This window comes from Symphalangus syndactylus, chromosome 6 (assembly GCF_028878055.3).
Source record: "Symphalangus syndactylus isolate Jambi chromosome 6, NHGRI_mSymSyn1-v2.1_pri, whole genome shotgun sequence".
Lineage (NCBI taxonomy): Eukaryota > Metazoa > Chordata > Mammalia > Primates > Hylobatidae > Symphalangus > Symphalangus syndactylus.
Window position 1 is genome coordinate 97,725,587 of NC_072428.2, and position 19,806 is coordinate 97,745,392.

At 37.9% G+C, this 19,806-nt stretch overlaps 1 protein-coding gene across 15 annotated transcripts in view; it reads left to right on the plus strand.

Moving 5' to 3' along the window:
* Window positions 1-19,806, plus strand: part of LOC129484879 (tRNA-dihydrouridine(20a/20b) synthase [NAD(P)+]-like) — a 59,094-nt gene that overhangs the window by 4,131 nt on the left and 35,157 nt on the right. For 8 of the 15 annotated variants that reach the window (XM_063642105.1, XM_063642104.1, XM_063642106.1 and 5 more), the window contains 5 exons: window positions 3,099-3,220; window positions 5,660-5,777; window positions 7,138-7,260; window positions 8,316-8,542; window positions 9,263-10,399. In XM_063642105.1, the coding sequence (XP_063498175.1) occupies window positions 3,099-3,220; window positions 5,660-5,777; window positions 7,138-7,260; window positions 8,316-8,542; window positions 9,263-9,510 (838 nt within the window). In that variant the 3' untranslated portion in view covers window positions 9,511-10,399. Of the gene's footprint in view, window positions 1-3,098; window positions 3,221-5,659; window positions 5,778-7,137; window positions 7,261-8,315; window positions 8,543-9,262; window positions 10,400-11,794; window positions 12,267-12,373; window positions 12,386-12,729; window positions 12,838-15,855; window positions 15,957-19,806 lie in introns of those variants that run through there. The other 7 variants (XM_055283628.2, XM_055283634.2, XM_063642103.1 and 4 more) reach the window with 6 other exon arrangements.

Here is a 19,806-nt window from a genome sequence, read left to right on the forward strand (position 1 = left end):
AACACAAGATAACTTCCACCTTTTGGCTATTGCAAATAATACTATCATGAACTATGGGTGTACAAATACCCATATACAAATACCCATGGTACATAACAGGTCTCTGAGACCCTGCTTTCAATTCTTTTTGACTATGTACCCAGACGTAGAATTGCTGGATCATATGGTGATTCTATGTTTAATTTTTTGAGCAACTACTATACTGCTTTCCATAGCAGCTGCACCATGTTACCTTACCACCACCAATGAACAAGAGTTTTAATTTCTCCACAACCTCATCAACACTTGTTATGTTCTGGGAGTTTTTTTTTTATTATTATAATCATCCTAATGGGTATGAAGTGGTATCTCATTGCAGTTTTAATTTGCATTTCCCTAATGATTAATGATGCTGAACATCTTTTTGTGTGTTTATTGGCCATTTGTATGTTGTCTTTGTAGAAGTATCTATTCAAGTGCTTTTGTCCATTTGTTTGTTTTCTTGTTTTCTATTGAGTGCTGAGAGTTATTTATATATTCTAGATATATATTCTGCTTTGTCAGATATGTGATTTGCACATATTTTCTCCCTGTATATGGCTTGTCTTTGCATGCTCCTGACAGGATCTTTTGCAGAACAAAAGTTTCATTTTAATGAAGTCTAACATCAATTTTTCCTTTTGTAAATTGTGCTTTTGATGTCAGGTATAAGAAACCTTTATGTAGCTCCAGATCCTGAATATTTTCTCCTAAGTTTTTTTCCCTAAAAGTTTTATAGTTTTATGTTTTGCATTGAAGTCCGTGATCAATTTTGCATTAACTTTTATGTAAGTGTGAGGCTTAGGTTAGGTTGCCTGTGGATGTCCAATTACTCCAGCACCATTTTTGAAAGGCTATTGGCCAGGCACGGTGGCTCACGCCATCAAATCCTAATCCCAGCACTTTGGGAGGCCGAGGTGGGCAGATCATTTGAGGTCAGGAGTTCGAGACCAGCCTGGCCAACATGGTGAAACCCCGTCTCTACTAAAAATACAAAAATTAGTCAGCGTGGTGGCTCATGCCAATAGTCGCAGCTGCTGGAAGGCTGAGGCAGGAAAATTGCTTGAACCTGGGAGGCGAAGGTTGCAGTGAGCCGAGATCGCGCCACTGCACTCCAGCCTGGGCAACATGAGTAAAACTCCATCTCAAAAAAAAAATAAAAAAAGAAAGGCTATCTCTCCTCTAATTCTTTGCTTCTGTGTGAGAAATCAGCATTTTCTATTTTGTTCCATTGATCTTGTATCTTTTTCCCCACCAATACCACACAGTTTTACTATATAGCTCTATAATATGTCTTGAAATCAGGTAGACTGGCTCTTCCCAATTTATTTACTTTTTCAAAATTGTTTTAGCTATTCTAGTTCCCTTGCTTTACAAATAAATTTTAGAATGACCTTGTCTATCTCTGCAAAAAACCTTGCTGGAATTTTCATAAGAACTGTGTGAAACCTATACCTCAACTTGGGAAGAACTGACTTGCTTACTAGGTTGAGTCTCCCAATCCATGAACACAGTATATCTTTCCATTGATTAAGATTTTCTTTGATTTCTATCATCAGTATTGTGTAGTTTTCAGCATACAAGTTCTGTACATGTTTTGTAAGACACCCAGGTTTGTTTTGAGCATGTTTGTAAATAGAATTTTTAATTTTTGGTGTTCACATGTTTATTGCTAGCACATAGAAATAGATTTTTGTATGTTGATCTTATATCCTGAAAACTTGCTAAACTCACTTGTTGGTTCTAGTTTTTTTGTAAATTCCTTTAGAGTCTATATAAACAACCATGTCATCTGCAAATAAGGACAGTTGGATTTCTTCCTTTTGATCATATACCTTTTGTTTCTTTATCATGCCTTATTGCCTGACTAGAAGTTTCAGCGCTGTGTTGAATAAGGGTGATAAGAGCAGACTTCCTTACCTTGTTGCTGCCTAAGGCAAAAGTGTGGATACACTTTATCAAACTGAGGAAGGTTCCCTCTACTTCTGGTTTTCTGAGAGTTAGCTTTTTTTTTTAACTATGAGTGTATTTTGTCAAATGCCTTTTCTGCATCTGTATGATCATGTGATTTTTATTATTTAGCCTGTTAATATGATGGATTACATTAATTGATTTTGACTATTGCACCTTCTGTTTTAACTGGCTTTTTCTGACAACACACCGGCAGGGAATGATGTAGGGGAGTGGTGCCACCTCATTGCTATCTGATAGAAGTCCAGGTTCTCCACTTGGCCTCCTTCGACATCTGGTGGGTGAGGAGCTCCTCATTACTGCTGGGCAGGGATGACAGTTCCAGTTCCCCATGGTGAGGGTAGCCTCATATATGCTGGGCAATAATGAAAGTCCTGGCTCTCCACTATGCCTCCTCTGATACCACACCAAGCAGGGAGGGAGAAGAGTGCTTCATTACTGCTGGCAGGCATGGAAGTCCAGGCTCCCCTTGTGGCCTCCACTGATACCACTGGGCTGGGAGTGACCTCACTGGCCACCAGAGATGAAAGTTTCAGATCCTTACCTGGCCTTCTCGGACACCATATCAGTAGAATGTTGGAGCACCTTGTTACAGCCTTTGGAGGGTAGAAGTCTAGGATTCCGACTTGGCCTTTGCTAATGGAGATAAAGCCATAGCTTTTTCTACAGTATTTGCCTGGAGTAGAACTGTCTAAAAGTTTTCTGTCTTACTAGGTCAGACAGAACGTTTTCCTGGTCCTTTGGTTAGAGAAGGCTTTTGTTGGGGCTGGTTTTGTCTGCATCCGTTGTTGTTTCCAGGTGGCCAGCTTCTTCAAGTCTAGGATATTTGAGACAAAAATAAAACCCAGAGAACTCACCACCCTGTCATTCCTCAGGTCCTGAGGTCACTAGCCTGTCTGGACATCTTTTCTTCACCTTTCAAAATTTCCTTGTGTTTGTTTTATATATAATATCCAGGGTTTTTAGTAATACTTAGCAGGAATAATAGGGAAGAGTAAATCTCCTCCATCTCCCCATAGGTAGAACTTTCTCTGACAAATATTTAACAATGCACTAAAATATATTTGTGGTGTTTCTAAATGCATAATTAAGGTTTTATATGCTCACAGGTTGGCTTTTAGGACACTAGTAAGAAAATATAGTTGTGATCTGTGTTACACACCAATGATAATTGCTGCTGATTTTGTCAAATCTATAAAAGCCAGAGACAGCGAATTTACCACAAATCAAGGTATGTGAAACCGAGTGTACTGACTTTGTAAAACTTTTAAATTTGTTTACAAACTCAACTATTGTCTAATCAGAAACACAATTTAGAGATTTTATGTGAAAAAGCTTTAGTTCTTCAGTGTTTTTAATAAGTATTTTTTACATGTTATTACTGAATGCCTTGTAAACTATCAGTGTATATACCAAAGTGTAAGGTCACTTTGAAACCCTCTCCTCTCACTAGGGCTACTAGAGTAGATTCCTGTCACACTGCCTCTAGTCTTGTACCATTCCAAACGATCCTCCAAGGAGACCAAAGTGACCTATTGAACATGTAAATTTTTCTCTCACTGTTCTCAAAGTGTGATCCCCAGACCAGCAGCATCAGTATTATCTGGAAACTTGTTAGAAATGGAGATTTACAGGTGTACTAAATCAGAAATTCTGGATATGTGGTCTAGCAATCTGTGTTTTAAAAGCTCTCCAGGTAATTCTGAGCTTGTTAAAGGTTGAGAACTACTGGCTTAAAGACTAAAATTTCAGCACCTAAAGATAATACACAGTTTTTCATAATCTGACCTCTGAATACATCTTCTGCAGCCTTATCTTCCTTCAGTTTCTCCCCACAGCCCACTGACTTTATCCTTCAAAATTCCTAAGTTATTTTAAGTCCTTGAACATACCCTGTCTTCTCACACCAGACCCCTCTCTCTCTCTTGCAAACTGTAGTTTATGTTTCTTCATTCAGCTCTCAATATTTGTAGCCATGAATCTTTTTTTTTTTTTTTTTTTTGATCATCCTCTACTCATGTCCTCCCTGCTAAGCACAGGCTCTTATGTTGCACTTAATTCTACTGCACTATGATTTCCTCTTTGTATGCCTGTTTCTCCCATTAGGTTCGGCCTCCTTGAGGGCTGTAGCTTTAGAAATAGCTTGATTTGTATCCTCAGCATCTAGTACAGTGTTGGAAATATATTAGACCAATAAATGGTTATTAAATTGAAATTCTGTAACTCTCTTGAGTTACAAAAGGGAAGGCACCTTACATCTCCATAAAGAATAAAACAAATTCTCCTAAACCATCATAATCCTGTAAATCAGTGGATTGCCATAGGAATCTTGAATCAGTGCAACTAGGATGATGCCCAGAAATCTGCATTTTTATAAACACCCAGTGAATCTCATACAAGTATTCCTCAAAACAAATGTTGAAATACATCTAAACAGAGTTTATAACACCGACCCAAGGATAAGAAAAATATGTTCTTTAAAACCTAGGAAGCTTTAATACATTCGGCTATATTAAAATTTAAACCTTTGGGCCAGAGGCAGTGGCTCATGCCTGTAATCTTAGTGCTTTGGGAGGCCAAGGTGGGGGGATCGCCTGAGGTCAGGAGTTCGAGACCAGCCTGACCAACATGGTGAAACCCTGTCTCTACTAAAAATACAAAAATTGGCTGGCCATAGTGGCAGTCGCCTGTAATCCTAGCTACTTGGGAGACTGAGCCAGAGAGTCACTTGCACCCGGGACGCAGAGTTTGCAGTGAGCTGAGATTGTGCCACTGCACTCCAGCCTGGGTGACAGAGACTCTGTCTCAAAAAAAAAAAAAAAAATTAAACCTTTATATGTAAGAGCACAAATATACTCAAAGACAAAAAACTGAGGAGAATATTTATAACACATGATAGATAGCAATACTAATTTCTTTGTTTTATAAAAAAATTACAAATAAAAGGAACAACTAATGGAAAAATTATATACGGAAAAATACAAAGAATATGAAGAGAGCTCACAAATTAGAATATTCAAATGTTGGATATACACTGTATGATAAGTTATGAGGAAACAAGAACTTTTATCCATATTGGTATATGTCTATATTGGCAAACTCTTGGAAGATAATTTTGTAATGTCTATCACAATGTTGTATGTTAAATGCCTATTAACAATTCTCCTAAGAATTTACCCTATGAATATACTCAGAGCATGTGAAACAGTCTAAAAATACACTATATGGTCCATCCATACAGCAGAATATCCCACTATAAAGAAGAAAATAGGTCTGAGTACATCTCCCAGATACATGAGGAAAGAAAGGAACGGTAGGCATAGTGGTATATATAGAATGTTCACACTTGTTTAAATTTTACAGGTATACAAAAAAATTGTTCTGGAATGCAATAAACTAATTCTCACCTTTGGGAAGAGGGTCTATTTTGTCAAAAGTATTAGAATTGTTTTCATTTATCAAATTTTGTACTGTTTGAATTTTTTACCGAGTGTAAATTGCTTTTAATTTTAAATATTTTAAATTTTTTAATGTTATATTATTTGGACAGATGCTTCTTAGTCTAAAAATCGTTATTGCTATTTTATCCTGTACAAACATTAAAGTTTGGTGTGTGTGTGCGCGGGGTTTTTTCCTGTGAATTTTAATGTTGAGCTATTCATTTTGTCAGGTGATTGCCCATTGATTGTTCAGTTTGCTGCTAACGATGCAAGACTTTTATCTGATGCTGCTCGTATAGTCTGTCCTTATGCGAATGGAATAGACGTTAACTGTGGTTGCCCTCAGAGGTAAAGCTAAAAGAAGTTGGAAGAATTTTCCAAAAGAGTAGAAAAAAAACTATGTGAACATGGTAAAATATCTTTCTAGTTTTCCAAAAATTAAAAAGAAAATAGAGTTACAGTCCCAGGGCTCAAAACAAGAAGGAAGAAAATATAGGGAAATGTAATTTAGAAACATAAATTCAAAGGTCTTTTCTGATGACTGAAACGATATGTAGACCTTTGACAGGTGTTTTGTCTCCCCTCACCAATAGAATTTTTATGTGGCTGTGCCTTGAATCTCATCCGTAAGTAGTTATATGAGAATCTAATGTTTACAGCAATCCCTAAAATGTGTTTTTACTGTCATGTCAGATATACTTGCTCTGAAAACAGATTGTTTGACTTAGGAAATCACCACATATTTTCTCCTAATTAATTCTTCTTATAAAAATACCTTATTATAATCACCTTTTCTTTCTATACCACAGTTACTTGGTTGGGTTTAAGTAACTGGGTGTTGATAGGGTGTACTTAATTTGACAATAATACTGCTTTTTTTTTTTTTTGAGACAGAGTTTCCCGGGTTGGAGTGCAGTGGTGCGGTCTCGGCTCACCACAACTACCGCCTCCCAGGTTCAAGTGATTCTCCTGCCTCAGCCTCCTGAGTAGCTGGGATTACAGGCATGCACCACCACGCCCGACTAATTTTATATTTTTAGTAGAGACGGGGTGTCTCTATGTTGGTCAGGCTGGTTGCAAACTCCCAACCTCAGGTGATCTGCCCGCCTCGGCCTCCCAAAGTGCTGGGATTACAGGCCTGAGCCACTGCGCCCAGCCTGACAATAATAGTTCTACTTTACTGGCACTGTAGTAGGTTATCAGTAATTCAAAATGTGTCCAAAGAATAAAAGCAAAGTTGTTAAGTATAGTGTAATCCAAATCAGATTAGACATACTTGTATACTCATTAGGAGGGTTAAATAAGCTGTTTAGTGGTATTGGAATGCTGTTAGCCAAAAATATCTTTCCACTATTGAGACTAATAAAACCTCTTGTTATACACAATAAACGTCAAATTTGGAATTTTTAAAATCTGAAGTCATTGCAATTACTTCAAATATTTAAACCTGTTTTGGTTGAATGACTTTTAACTTAATATTCTCACTTGCCAATGAAAACCATTTCTCCTGAGTACTTTTTGATCTGGGAACATGTTTTCCTAATCTTATATTGATCCACTTAGAAATGTTGAATCTATGAATTTTTAAAATCTGCTTCTATTCCAGATCACTAGAGAAATGGATGCACTTACATTTCGGTGCTTTCAGAATTTTGTCTTCTCTTCCAGTTATTTATAATTCACTTGTTCATGTGTTTGCTTTACAAAGGTGGGCAATGGCAGAAGGTTATGGGGCTTGCTTAATAAACAAGCCAGAGCTTGTTCGAGACATGGTGAAACAAGTAAGAAATCAAGTGGAAACCCCTGGATTTTCAGTTTCTATTAAAATAAGGTAAAGACAATATTTCAATTTATTGATAGGATAATCCATTACTTAGGAAGTGAAAGATTATTGCTTTTGTCTGATGCCGTTGGGAGTGTCTATCCTAAATAAATTGGTAGCTGGTGTATGGAAATGTTGAAAATAAGACATTCAGTAAAAGAATATATACCATAAATTTCATTTATAGTCCTGAAAAACTTACTCTTTGTACTTTTAACAAAAGTTAAAGCCTCCATTTAAGTTTCACAAAACTTTCAACTTTGGCTATGTAGTATTTAATGTTAAGAAACATTACTGGTGCCAAGTTTAGAAAATAGGAAAAATATTTGCACTAAAATTTCACAATGAAAAGAAAATAAACCAGGAATCAGTTTTTCCGTGACGGGTTGAAAACATATTTCTTTTTTTGAGACAGAGTCTCACTCTGTTGCCCAGGCTGGAGTGCAGTGGCACGATCTTGGCTCACTGCAACCCCTGCCTCCCAGGTTCAAGAAATTCTCATGCCTCAGCCTCTCAAGTAGTTGGGATTACAGGTGTATGTCACCACACCTTGCTAATTTTTGTATTTTTTAGTAGAAACGAGGTTTCGCCATGTTGGCCAGGCCAGTCTTGAGCTCCTGGCCTCAAGTGATCCGCCTGCCTCAGCCTCTCAAAGTTCTGGGATTACAGGAGTGAGCCACCGTGCCCAGCCTGAAAACATATTTCAAGATAAAGTATTATGTTCTCCCACTTGGGGATGGGGGCATGCACAGCAAATATTAAGGTTTAAATTCATCTGTGACAGTACTTTCATGGCTCTTTCATTTATCAAAGCCAAAACATAGAAGCACTAGGTCTAAGATAAAACTTGTTTTTTGTCCTTTGTTGTCAATAGTGAAATAGCTAAATTTGAGGTCTTGTGTAGGAACTGATCCCTGAAGAAAACCTTGCTGATAATGACATAGAGTAATAGTATGATATAGCAAAGCTAACTAATTTAGTAGATGAAATATCATTTTAGTCAGTTAATGTTAGCATTAAGATTTGTGGGCTGTGAACAGACAAATGTAATTTTGAAATTGTAGGATCCATGATGACCTTAAAAGAACTGTAGATCTTTGTCGAAAGGCTGAAGCAACAGGAGTTTCCTGGATTACAGTCCATGGAAGAACTGCTGAAGAAAGACATCAGCCAGTGCACTATGATTCCATTAAAATAATTAAGGAAAATATGTCTATACCTGTAATTGCTAATGGAGACATCAGAAGCTTAAAGGAAGCAGAAAATGTGTGGCGGATTACTGGGACAGATGGTAAGAAATAAGTACTTGGGTTCTTTTAATTGGGGGGGAAGAAATGAGAGTGGGGAAGTAATGTTAATTTGATTTTCATTTGTTTTGTTTAACATTAAGCCATATTTTCCCACTGTACTGTTTTAAGCTAAGCGATTTATTAAAATGATGTTAAGTTTTCTACCTAGAAAAACATGGATTATCTTAACTGGGATAAATTAATTCAGTTACTTTTCTGACACCATCATATCTAGTGACCAGTGAAGAATTTTCCAGATAGCCTACTAGTAAAATAAAGCACCTAGAAATGAGAGTAAGTGAACTCGAGAATTATAAGAGCTAAAGGAACCCCAGAACTGCTATGCAGTTTCATTATTCCCTTAAATTATTGGCATGCCAAGCCCTATGATTGCTAGATGGGAGAATATAGATAAACTGAACTTTAAGCAGCCCAATTTATGACAATCCAGATTTACCCTAAAGAAAAACTAAAGACTAATTGTTTAATGTAGAAATCTTTAAAAAATAAAGATTTCTATAAGTACATTTAAACTTTCCTGGTTTACAAAAGGTACCAAAATTAATTCTTTTGTAATCGAATTAAACATACTAATGTAATAAAGGCATTACAAAACCTTGTGATAATACTTTTTAAAAAAATATTCTGTTTGCTTCATTGAGCTTGAACTAATAACCGGGGTTTTTAATGTATGGACAAATATGGTGTGCTTTAATTTGTAGGTGTGATGGTTGCAAGAGGACTCTTAGCAAACCCGGCCATGTTTGCTGGATATGAGGAAACCCCACTGAAATGCATCTGGGACTGGGTTGACATTGCTCTTGAACTCGGGACTCCTTACATGTGTTTCCATCAACATTTAATGTACATGATGGAAAAGATAACTTCAAGGCAGGAAAAAAGGGTATTTAATGCTCTGTCAAGCACATCAGCAATCATAGATTACCTTACAGACCATTATGGCATTTGACTAGACTTCCCAAATAATTTTAATATATACTTTTAGACCCACAGTGAAACCACAGAAGGTCATATTTTGTACCTTAAACCAGTAGCTCTCAAATTTTAGTATAAAAACAATCCCTGGGAGCATTTTTTAAAAATCAGTCATAGACACCAGGCTCGGAGATTCTGATTCGGTAGATCTGGGGTAGACCCAGAAATATACAGTTTAAGAAAACTCCTAGTGGTTCAAACATCCTGATCATCCTAGGCAAACATTGACAAATACTGCTCAGAATCCTGTTATATAGATATTGGGGGGGATGGGTAGAGTGGGAATTTTTTCCTAATCATGTTTTTAACATTTTAAAATAAAATTTAATACTAAGAAAGTATGGCTCATAGTATCTATAAGTTAACAAGAAGTATGCAGGTGCAAAAAAGTGGTGGAACAAATACCAACATCCATCCAAAATGAAAAAGAACAGGAAATTCTGAATAGAATTGCACTCAGAACTTACCTTAAAAATTCCAGTTGGTTAATGACATTAAATTTGGCACATTTCAAAACTTCTAGATCCTCCAAAGATTGCAAGCTTAATAAATATACCTGCTACCTAAAAAAATAAAATTAACTGCAATCTACCATATCTTAAGTATAGGAAATTTGGTGGCCAACCTGAGATTATTATATATTTGAAATATTTCCTAGAGAATAGTAACCAGGTTTTGTTTTTAATTTTAAAACCTAATTTTCATACTCTGTGTTTAATGATATTACGTTTATGCCTCTCAGCCGTTGACTGTAACTTTAAAGTCCCATGGTTTGGGAGTGTTATTAATAGATTTTGTTATTGGTGGGCATGCACTGCAAGAATTAAGTATCTCAGACTGAAATAAAACCGTTCATAATTAAAGTATTATTTTGTTTTGCCAACATGAAAACTGTTATAAGGAAACAATTATGTAAAACTGTTTAATTCACGTTTGGGAATATTGAATGAATCCATTTTAACATAAGCACTGTGGTGCCATCTTTCTTCTCAGTACATTCTGTTTTCACTTTTCAGTTAATGCATTTTTTTTTAAAGATAACTGGCTTTTTCATTTTCTATGAATACTGTACAAAATAGGGAGGTATGGTCAGAACTCTGAATTGAATTACCCTAGTGTTGTGAGCACAGCATCATCACTAGAGTAATGTGCTCGGTGTTTGGAAGGAACCATTGTGGATGGGCAAGAAGTTCTAACACTTTTGATTAAAAGTAACTTCCTGGCCGGGCGCGGTGGCTCACGCCTGTGATCCCAGCACTTTGGCAGGCGAGGCGAGCAGATCACGAGGTCAGGAGATCGAGACCATCCTGGATAACACGGTGAAACCCCGTCTCTACTAAAAATACAAAAAATTAGCTGGGCGTGGTGGTGGGCGCCTATAGTCCCAGCTACTCGGGAGACTGAGGCAGGAGAATGGTGTGAACCTGGGAGGTGGGGCTTACAGTGAGCTGTGACTGCGCCACTGCACTCTAGCCTGGGCGACAGAGCAAGACTCCCGTCTCAAAAAAAAAAAAAAAAAGTAACTTCCTGGCTGGGCGCGGTGGCTAACACACCTGTAATCCCAACAGTTTGGAAGGCCAAGGCAGGCAGATCACTTGAGTCCAGGAGTTCGAGACCAGCCTGACCAACATGGTGAAACCCTGTCTCTATTACAAATACAACAATTAGCTAGGTATGGTGGCAGGTGCCTGTAATCCCAGCCACTCTGGAGACTGGGGCCAGAGAATCGCTTGAAACTGGGAGGCAGAGGCTACAGTGAACCGAGATCCCACCACCACAATCCAGCCTGGGCGACATTGGGAGACTCCATCTCAAAAAAAAAAAAAAAAAAACTTTATGGTTAATTTATGTTCAAAGTCTATTTTTCTGTTTTTTCTGTTACATGTGCTCCAGAATATTTGTGATAAATTAAGAAAAAGCACCAACTTAAATGTGTTTTTGAATGTTTTATAGTCTATAATTATCCATTTTCAATATTTGTTTACTATTCCCCGAATAATTGTCACCAGGATAGTACTTTTATTAAATTCCTGATACGTTGTCAATATTGAAAAAAACTCAGCAACTTAAATGTACACGCACAGTTTGAAAAGCTGGAAAATAGTAATTGAAAGAATATCCCCATACCCACCTTTCGTACCAGTCCCCAAACATCACGGTAAATAAAGTTTACTGTCTCTTCCCAGCCCATGGACGGGAACGGGAACGCCTACGGAATATGTTGTGACATACAATTGATCCTAGCTTCTCCAGAACAAAATGCTGCACGACCACCTCATCCTGGCCCTTTATTAAATATAGCTTAATTCTGGACACAAACGGTTCCCACCATGAAGAGAGAGGAGGTGACCGGAAAGGAGTGCGTCTTAAGCGCGTTCGCTGACTTTGCACCACCCAATCTAGCCCCGCCGCTCGGCGCCGCTCCTTAGACCTGGACCCGGGCACCCTCCCGCCGGGGCCGCACTTAGCAGTGGAAAGTCTACCCTCCTGAAGAAGTTGCGCTCCGACCCCCAAGCATCAGGTCAAAAGTCTAACTCATTCTCTGACCCGCCGCCAATTAGAAAACAATTGTTGCCAATAAACGTGGTCGCGCCGCCTGTGATCTCAGCTGGGAAGAACCCGCGGGCGGGGTGGGGCCCTGGCTCCCCTCCCCCGCCCGGCCGCGGCGTCTGACGTCCCACGCGTCGGCGGCCGCAGAGCAGCGCGGGGAGCCAGGCGGGCTGTCGGCGGGTAAGGGCGGCCGCGACCCGGGGACCCGTGGGGCGCTGGGTCGCGGAGGGAGAGCGCCGCTGCCTGGTCTGGAGAATCCCGCGGAGCTGGCTTGGCCCGGCCCGGCCCGGCCCGGCCCGGTCCACGGCGCGGTGGTCGAGGGCCCGCGGCGCCTTCTGGGAGCGGGAGGACCGGGAAGCCGGGCGTTGGTGGAGGGAGGTGTTGGGCTTCTGTCGCCGCGAAGCTGGCGGAAAAGGCAGTGGCCAGCAGGCCGCCTCGCCAGTTCCCACGACTCACAGGGAGGTGGCGACACCCGCTTCCCGAGGCACCCTTTCCCCCTTCCTGACCGGGGTCAGTGCCGGCCTCCCCAGGTGGGGGAAGGTGGGACACGGTCCATCCCCTGGACAAAAACGCTGCGCCTCGGGGCCTTGAACCCGGTTTTGTTTGAAAGGAAGCAAGATAAAATAAGTGTTTCTCCATTTAGGTGTGAAGAAAAAAAAATGACACTCCAATGGGCGGCAGTGGCAACCTTTCTTTATGCCGAAATAGGACTCATTTTAATCTTCTGCCTACCTTTTATTCCTCCTCAGAGGTAGGAAACCTTCAAATCGTTAACTGTGATAAATATTGGATCGCTCCTAATGTAAAATGGAAAAAGGTTTCTGAACATTAAAAAGTTTTGAAAGTCTTTGAAAATAAACTCACCTAACGAATTAGGTAGTATATAATGACAGTATTAAAATAACATTTTATATAAAACTCTGTTACGTGTACAAGTGAAATAACTTTTTCTTGCCTTCTAAAAGAAAAGGCGCCTATACTTTTGATTCTGTTGATTACAGATATAATAAAGCAACGATTATACTTTTAACACCTGTCCTGCCTCGTCTCGGGTTTTACCTTTGTTTTATTGCCCTGAATTGGAGCCGTGAACTAAATAAATATAAGTGGATAAATCATGTTTACAGTACAGCATGGGTGCAAAAGTGTTTCATTGAGGCACTGGAACAGCAATTTAGAAACCAAAGCCAATAAATTATTTTTAGTTTTCGCCTTTGTAACCGTTAGTTTCATTAATGTTTAATGACAATTTTACTACTTTTGATTTCACATAAAATTAATGAATGTATATTAAAAGTGCTGAATGTGAAAAGTATCACAACCATGTATTAGCATTAGTTCTTTAGTGACGGAACTTCTAAGGTCTTGAAGAACCAATTACAGTGTTTCAAGCCAAGCAGTGGCTCATTTTACCCTTGCAGTAATCTACTTTTTAGTCGTTTAGTTTTAGATCCAGAAATTTGATAGTATGAATGGGGAAATACACATGTAATAAAAATGTTGCAAGACATTTGTTCATACTCCTGGCATAAAAGAAAATATTTCATAAATGAGATCCTAGAGATAACCTACTAAAGTGTAGTAAAATCCCAGGACTGGGAGAAACTTCTTAAAGTTTTACCTTAGCTCAGGGTCCAGATAGTCTTTCACAACTCCTAACTTGCTCCTTACCTGCCTGGATTTCTACTCTCTTCTGTCCTTCTCTATCAGCTAAGCTAAGCTCAGTAAGTTGTTTCTTACTAAAGAAAAAAAAATTGAATCATACTGTAGGGTCTTTGATCTTATTTGATCCATTCCACCCATGTTCTATATATCACGTACTGAGACCTAGGAGAGCAAGTAGCCTAAGGTTACCTAGCTGGTAAGTGACAGATTCTAGAAAAAAATCTGGCTCTTAGTCCAGTGTTCTTTCTACTCCATCATGCCGCCTCTCATCCTGTAGGTTTTGTTTCAAACCCACTAACACCCTGTTTTGCTTTTCGGTAATATTTGCAATGATAGACTCCTATATACTCAAGAGAAAGATCTTGTATATAAACATCTAATTTATAGATAAGGCTTAAGGGTTTGCAAAGAAGAAAAAATTGTCAGTTGATCTTTTCTCCATCAGAGTGATCTATAACTTACGGATCAATATTTTTCTTCCTGCCAAATAAAAATTTTACCCATCCTGATCAAGTAGCTGTTAGATAGATGTGTGTATATTTGCATATGATATATAAATGTATTCTCATATACAAATATAAAGAAAATACGGTATGTATGCACGCAGATCATTTACAATATGTCCTATGTGTGTATCCACATCTTTTTATCTCTTATATTTGTATCACCATAATCTTTAAAGAAAATATTTCATCGTTTAGTCGCTATTATTTTCTTACATAACCCAATGGTTAAAGGCACATGCTCAGAAATCAGGTCACCTGTAACTGCATGTTACTAACCTTGGGCGTGCCCCTGATCCTCTCTGAACTGTTTCCCCATCTGTAAAATGGAGATAGTACTAGTGTCTACCTCTTAATGGTAGTTGTTGTAATTAAATGAGATAAAACATGTAAAAGTACTTAGAACCATAATATAGTGAGAACATAATATGTATTAGCTATGATAAGGTGCTCAACTGCTAGTTGTTCCCTGTGAGAGGTCTCTTACGTTCCCTTTTACACCACACCAAACCTTGAAGAAATAAGTAAATTTACATTTGGCCCTAGATCAAGGTATTACCACTTATGTTCTCTTAAAAATATAAAATTTTATATTGCATGATTTAAATATTGGCTATATAAAATGCTTGGACTTGGAAGCAGAGACAAAAGGAACCGATTCATCTGTGTGAATCTCCCTCACCCCACTAATTTCAAGTAGTTACTTAAAGTTGTCCTAATCTTAAATCTTAAATGTGTCCTAATCTTAAAGTGAAACTGTTTTTTTCAAGTTGTAACTGCTTGAAGCTATTTAAGTGCTTACTACATTTTTCTGCCTCCTTTCGACTAAAGTGTTACTCATTTAAATTGCCCTTGTACAAAGTTTGTTACCTTTCCTATTGCGTGATGGATTATTTTGTCACTTTGCCGTTTATAACCCATGCTTTCTTACCACTGTCTTTGTTTACAACTGTTCAATCCATCTAGACTATTTCCCCATCTCATTTCCTCTATGTTCACATCTTTATCTGTAGTAATTACATGGTTTTATATATATATAATATGTGTGTGAAAATTATCAAACTACATATTTAAGATTTTTTCAATTTATGTATATAATACCTGGGTAGTTTTTATAATTCCCTCATGGTTAAAGTAGAGAAACTTTTACTTGGAGTATATGTTAAAAGTGTACTATATAAAAATCAGTGTGCAGAGTTAGACCCCACTCCTGAAATGTTGCCAATTGTTAGAACAATATATCTTTATTTCTAAGTCATTGCTCTGACCATGAAAAAGATACAGAGTAGTAGCTTCTATCAACAATATAATATTTTACTACTGCAAGAATTCCTTTTTAAGGTTTTGCTCATGTATGGTTTACTTTTAGAATATTTAAGCCACCAGACAGAGGATAATCAAATATCAGGTTATTATTAAATTTGAAAGAGTTGTTTTTTAATTCATGAGATATTCTATCATGTCAGATTAATAAATTTTAAAATTAAATTTCTGTAATTTTCACTTGCTACACAATTACTAAAATGTTACTTCAGTATTTAAAAATACTTCAAAACTTTTTTTAGTTTTTTTATACCTAATATAATTGTATTGCTTTACAGATGGCAGAAGATTTTTTCATTTAATGTCTGGGGTAAAATTGCAACTTTTTGGAACAAGGCTTTCCTTACCATTATCATCCTATTGATTGTTCTATTTCTAGGTAAGTACTAGATCCCTTCTTTGAATAAATATAACTGTATTGTTTTTTAAATCAATTTCTTACTTTTTAATTAATAGAGTTGATGTTACAATTGGTGTACTGTTGACTTTATATAGTATATTGATAGTACATAGAGTGGATACTGATATATTGATACACAGTTGATAGATACTACCGTTCTATATGTTCAAGCTTAACTTTCAACAGGGCACAATGATTCTTAACCCCTTCTGGGTTATTTTAAGATTTAAATGCTGTATATTAATGCATACCTTGCTGTTCAGAGTTACCAGACTTTATTTTTCATGGTGTTGTCTCTCCTTTGTTACTGTGATGTCCTAGGCACCCAGGAGCTTAGCTGTTAGAAAGGCAAATAAAACAATAGAATCATTAGGCTCTCCAAAGGAGTCTTAGATGCAGGGTGTGGATTTGGACTGGATTAAAAAATAAACATGGCCGGGTGCGGTGGCTCATGCCTGTAATCCTAGCACTTTGGGAGGCCAAGGCGAGAGGATTGCCTGAGTCCAGGGGTTTGAGACTAGCCTGGGCAACATAGCAAAACCTTATCTTTACAAAAAAATGTAAAAGTTAGCCAGGTGTGGTGATGTGCACCCGTAGTCCCAGCTACTCTGGAGGCTGAGAGACTGGAGGATTGCCTGAGCCCGGAAGTTCAAGGTTGCAGTGAGCTATTGCACTCCAGCCTGAGCAAGAGAGTAAGACCCTTCCTTAAAAAAAAAAAAAGAAAAAGAAAAAACTGCAACATAGATTTGGGGACTACTGCAAAAATTTGAATATGGAGTGATTGTATAATATTAGGGAATTTTTGTTAACTTTAGTTGTGATAACAGCATTGTTACATAGCAGGGTCAGCAACCTATATAGCCTGTGGGCCAAATGCCTATTTTTGTAAATAAAGTTTTATTGGGAAATGACCATGCCCATTTGTTTACATAATGTCTGTACTCATTTTTCAGCATGTTTTAAATTTTCACGGTAACAATATTTTAAAAATTAAAAGTAGACCTTTAGGTTCTCGTCAAACCAGAAGTTCCATGAGTCTTAATAATCACCATGTTTTTCCAGTTGTTACTGAGCTCAGAGAAATTGTCTAAGATTACCCAGCTACTTCTTGAAATGCCCCTTCTTGCACAGAGTATGTTTTCCCTCAGAATTCCCTCAGAGTTGTTGTGTTGTTGGTTAAACAGGATTTAGAGAGGCGAACTTGGGACCCTAACCGCTATCTTTGACACTGTTTTGTGAGAAAATGTCTTCCATGTTCCAAACCACCAATCTCTCAATAGAATCCTCTTTTTAAAACTAAGAACATCTGGTATGAGAAGGGATGGTATTGTCAAAAACAGAAAGGTATGAATGATTTGTGCCTCTTTTCAAAATGTAAATATTTGTCTCATGGTACATTATTAATGTTATGGGTTGAATCTAGCCATATAACTGGTTACGAGAAATCAGTAAAGAACAATAAGGAAAACTGGTTCCAGTTCTGCCACCAGCTAACTAAATGACCTTTGAAATGGCTTTTATTTCTCTGGGTTTGATTTATTCATCTTGTGAAATGAAGGGAGAGATGGAGATAATCTCTGCAGCTCCTAATTTTATGATCTTCTAACTCTAAAATTATCACAAAAATTTCTACTGAAAACTGTCACTTATCATATAAGGGAGGGGAGTTGTAGTATAAGTTCTTTTGGTTACATTAGAAGCAAACTTGGCCAGGCACAGTGGCTCACCTCTGTAATCCCAGCACATCGGAAGACCAAGGCAGGTGGATCAACCTAAGGTCAGGAATTCCAGACCAGCTTGGCCAACGTGGTGAAACCCTGTCTCTACCAAAAATACAAAAATTAGCTGGGCATGGGGTCACGTGGCTGTAATCCTAGCTACTCAGGAAACTGAGGCAGGAGAATTGTTTGAACCCGAGAGGCAGAGGCTGCAGTGAGCCGAGATCGCGCCATTGCACTCCAGCCTGTGTGACAAGTGAAACTCCGTCTCAAAAAAAAAGAAACCAGCTTGAACTCACTTGACTAAAAAAGGAAAAATTTGTAATAAAATATGGGGTTGTTGCAGAGTAGCCCAAGAAAGGAAGGAAGCCACATTCCAGGGAGGGATCAGTACTTGGAACTGAAATGTCCTTTTCTTGGCCATACATTTTCCCTATATATACTTCATTCTTTTTTATTATGGACTCTGATATTCTGTCTATCTCCAAGGCAGTAAATGGGTACCACACAGCTGCCAGGTGTTACCATTCCAGACATATGCAAGGATTAATTCATCATCTCTGAATCCCAATTCCATATTAAAGGAAAAAAAAATTGGACCAGCTAGCACCAGGTATCTACTCCTCATCTCCTATAACCAGGAAGGTCACAAGGGAGAATCATGACTGCTGGTGGAAGCCTGCATCTTTGGGTAAACAGGGTAATTAATTCCCAGAGAACAAGGACAGCATGGATAGTTAATGCAACCAGATAGGTGCTTATCTTCTAGGTCTCCATCCAAAATGGAGTAATGACACCTACTTTCGTGTTTTAAGATTTAAACGCAGTAACATGTAAAGTGCAGAGTCTGATGTTCGAGTCCACAACGATGTAAATAATGCAAAACCAGTGGATTACTCATGCTTGATTTATATTTTACTTTGAAATTTATTTCCTTTTTCTTGGTTGTCTCTCTAAATAAGGTAACTTTTTTATACATTTTCTTTTTATATGTATTTATTCTTTTTTTTTCGTGATGGGGTCTCACTCTGTCACCAAGGCTGAAATGCAGTGGCGCGATCTCGGCTCACTGCAACCTCCACTTTCTGGGCTCAAGTAATTCTCCAGCTGCAACCTCCCAAGTAGCTGGGACTACAGGCGAGAGCCACCAACCCCTGGCTAATTTTTGTTTTTTTTTTTTTTATAGAGACAGGGTTTTGTCATGTTGCCCAGGCTGGTCCCAAACTCCTGAGCTCAAAGCGATCCGCCCACCTCAGCCTCCCAGAGTGCTGGGATTATAGGCATGAGCCACTGCACCCAGCCAAAATAAGGTAGCTATTAAGAAGTATTTATATTCTTAGAGCCATCACTATCTGAATGTGTGCATACAAGTGTGTGTGCATGTGTGTGTATTTTAGGTGCTGGTAAGAGACAGAATGGAAGTGGGAATTTCAAGAGTATGTTTAGTGTTAGCAGAAATGCATCCCAGGAATTTGAAAGTTTCCATAACTGATCTAAAATTGGATCATCTTCAGATGGTTTATAGAAAATTGACTATATGTCACATCCTTCCCTTATTGTTGACTCCATTCCATTTTTCAGACATAGTTGCCTTTTTAGTATACAGATGATGTATTCTACAGGTAGGTTTACATGACCATTTACATTAATAAGCCTTTTTAATATTATTGGTTAATCTTCAGCTTTTCTGCATAATGGATTCAGGGTATTATTCCCATTTAATTACCAAGGAAGATGAATCACAAAGAAGCATAGCGATCCTTCATAGTACTCACTATTTGCCTATTCAAAATAAGTCATAAATATATATTATCTTTGTTGGTTTTTTGGTAGTGGTTGGCATGGTCTTACTATATTATTGAGGCAATCTGAGAAATGACAAAGGGGAAATAGCCATTAAGATACAGGAAATTTTCTAAAGATCATTTAAGAGACTACTTTATATAACTATGCAAATAAATTGGAAAACCTAGATAAAATGTATAATTTTGTAGAAAAATATAATTTACCAAATGAACACCAATAGATATAGAAAATTTAAGCAGACTAATTTATATAGAAAAATTATAGAAAGTTATCAAAAAGGACCCCTATTTCAAAAAAAAAGCAAA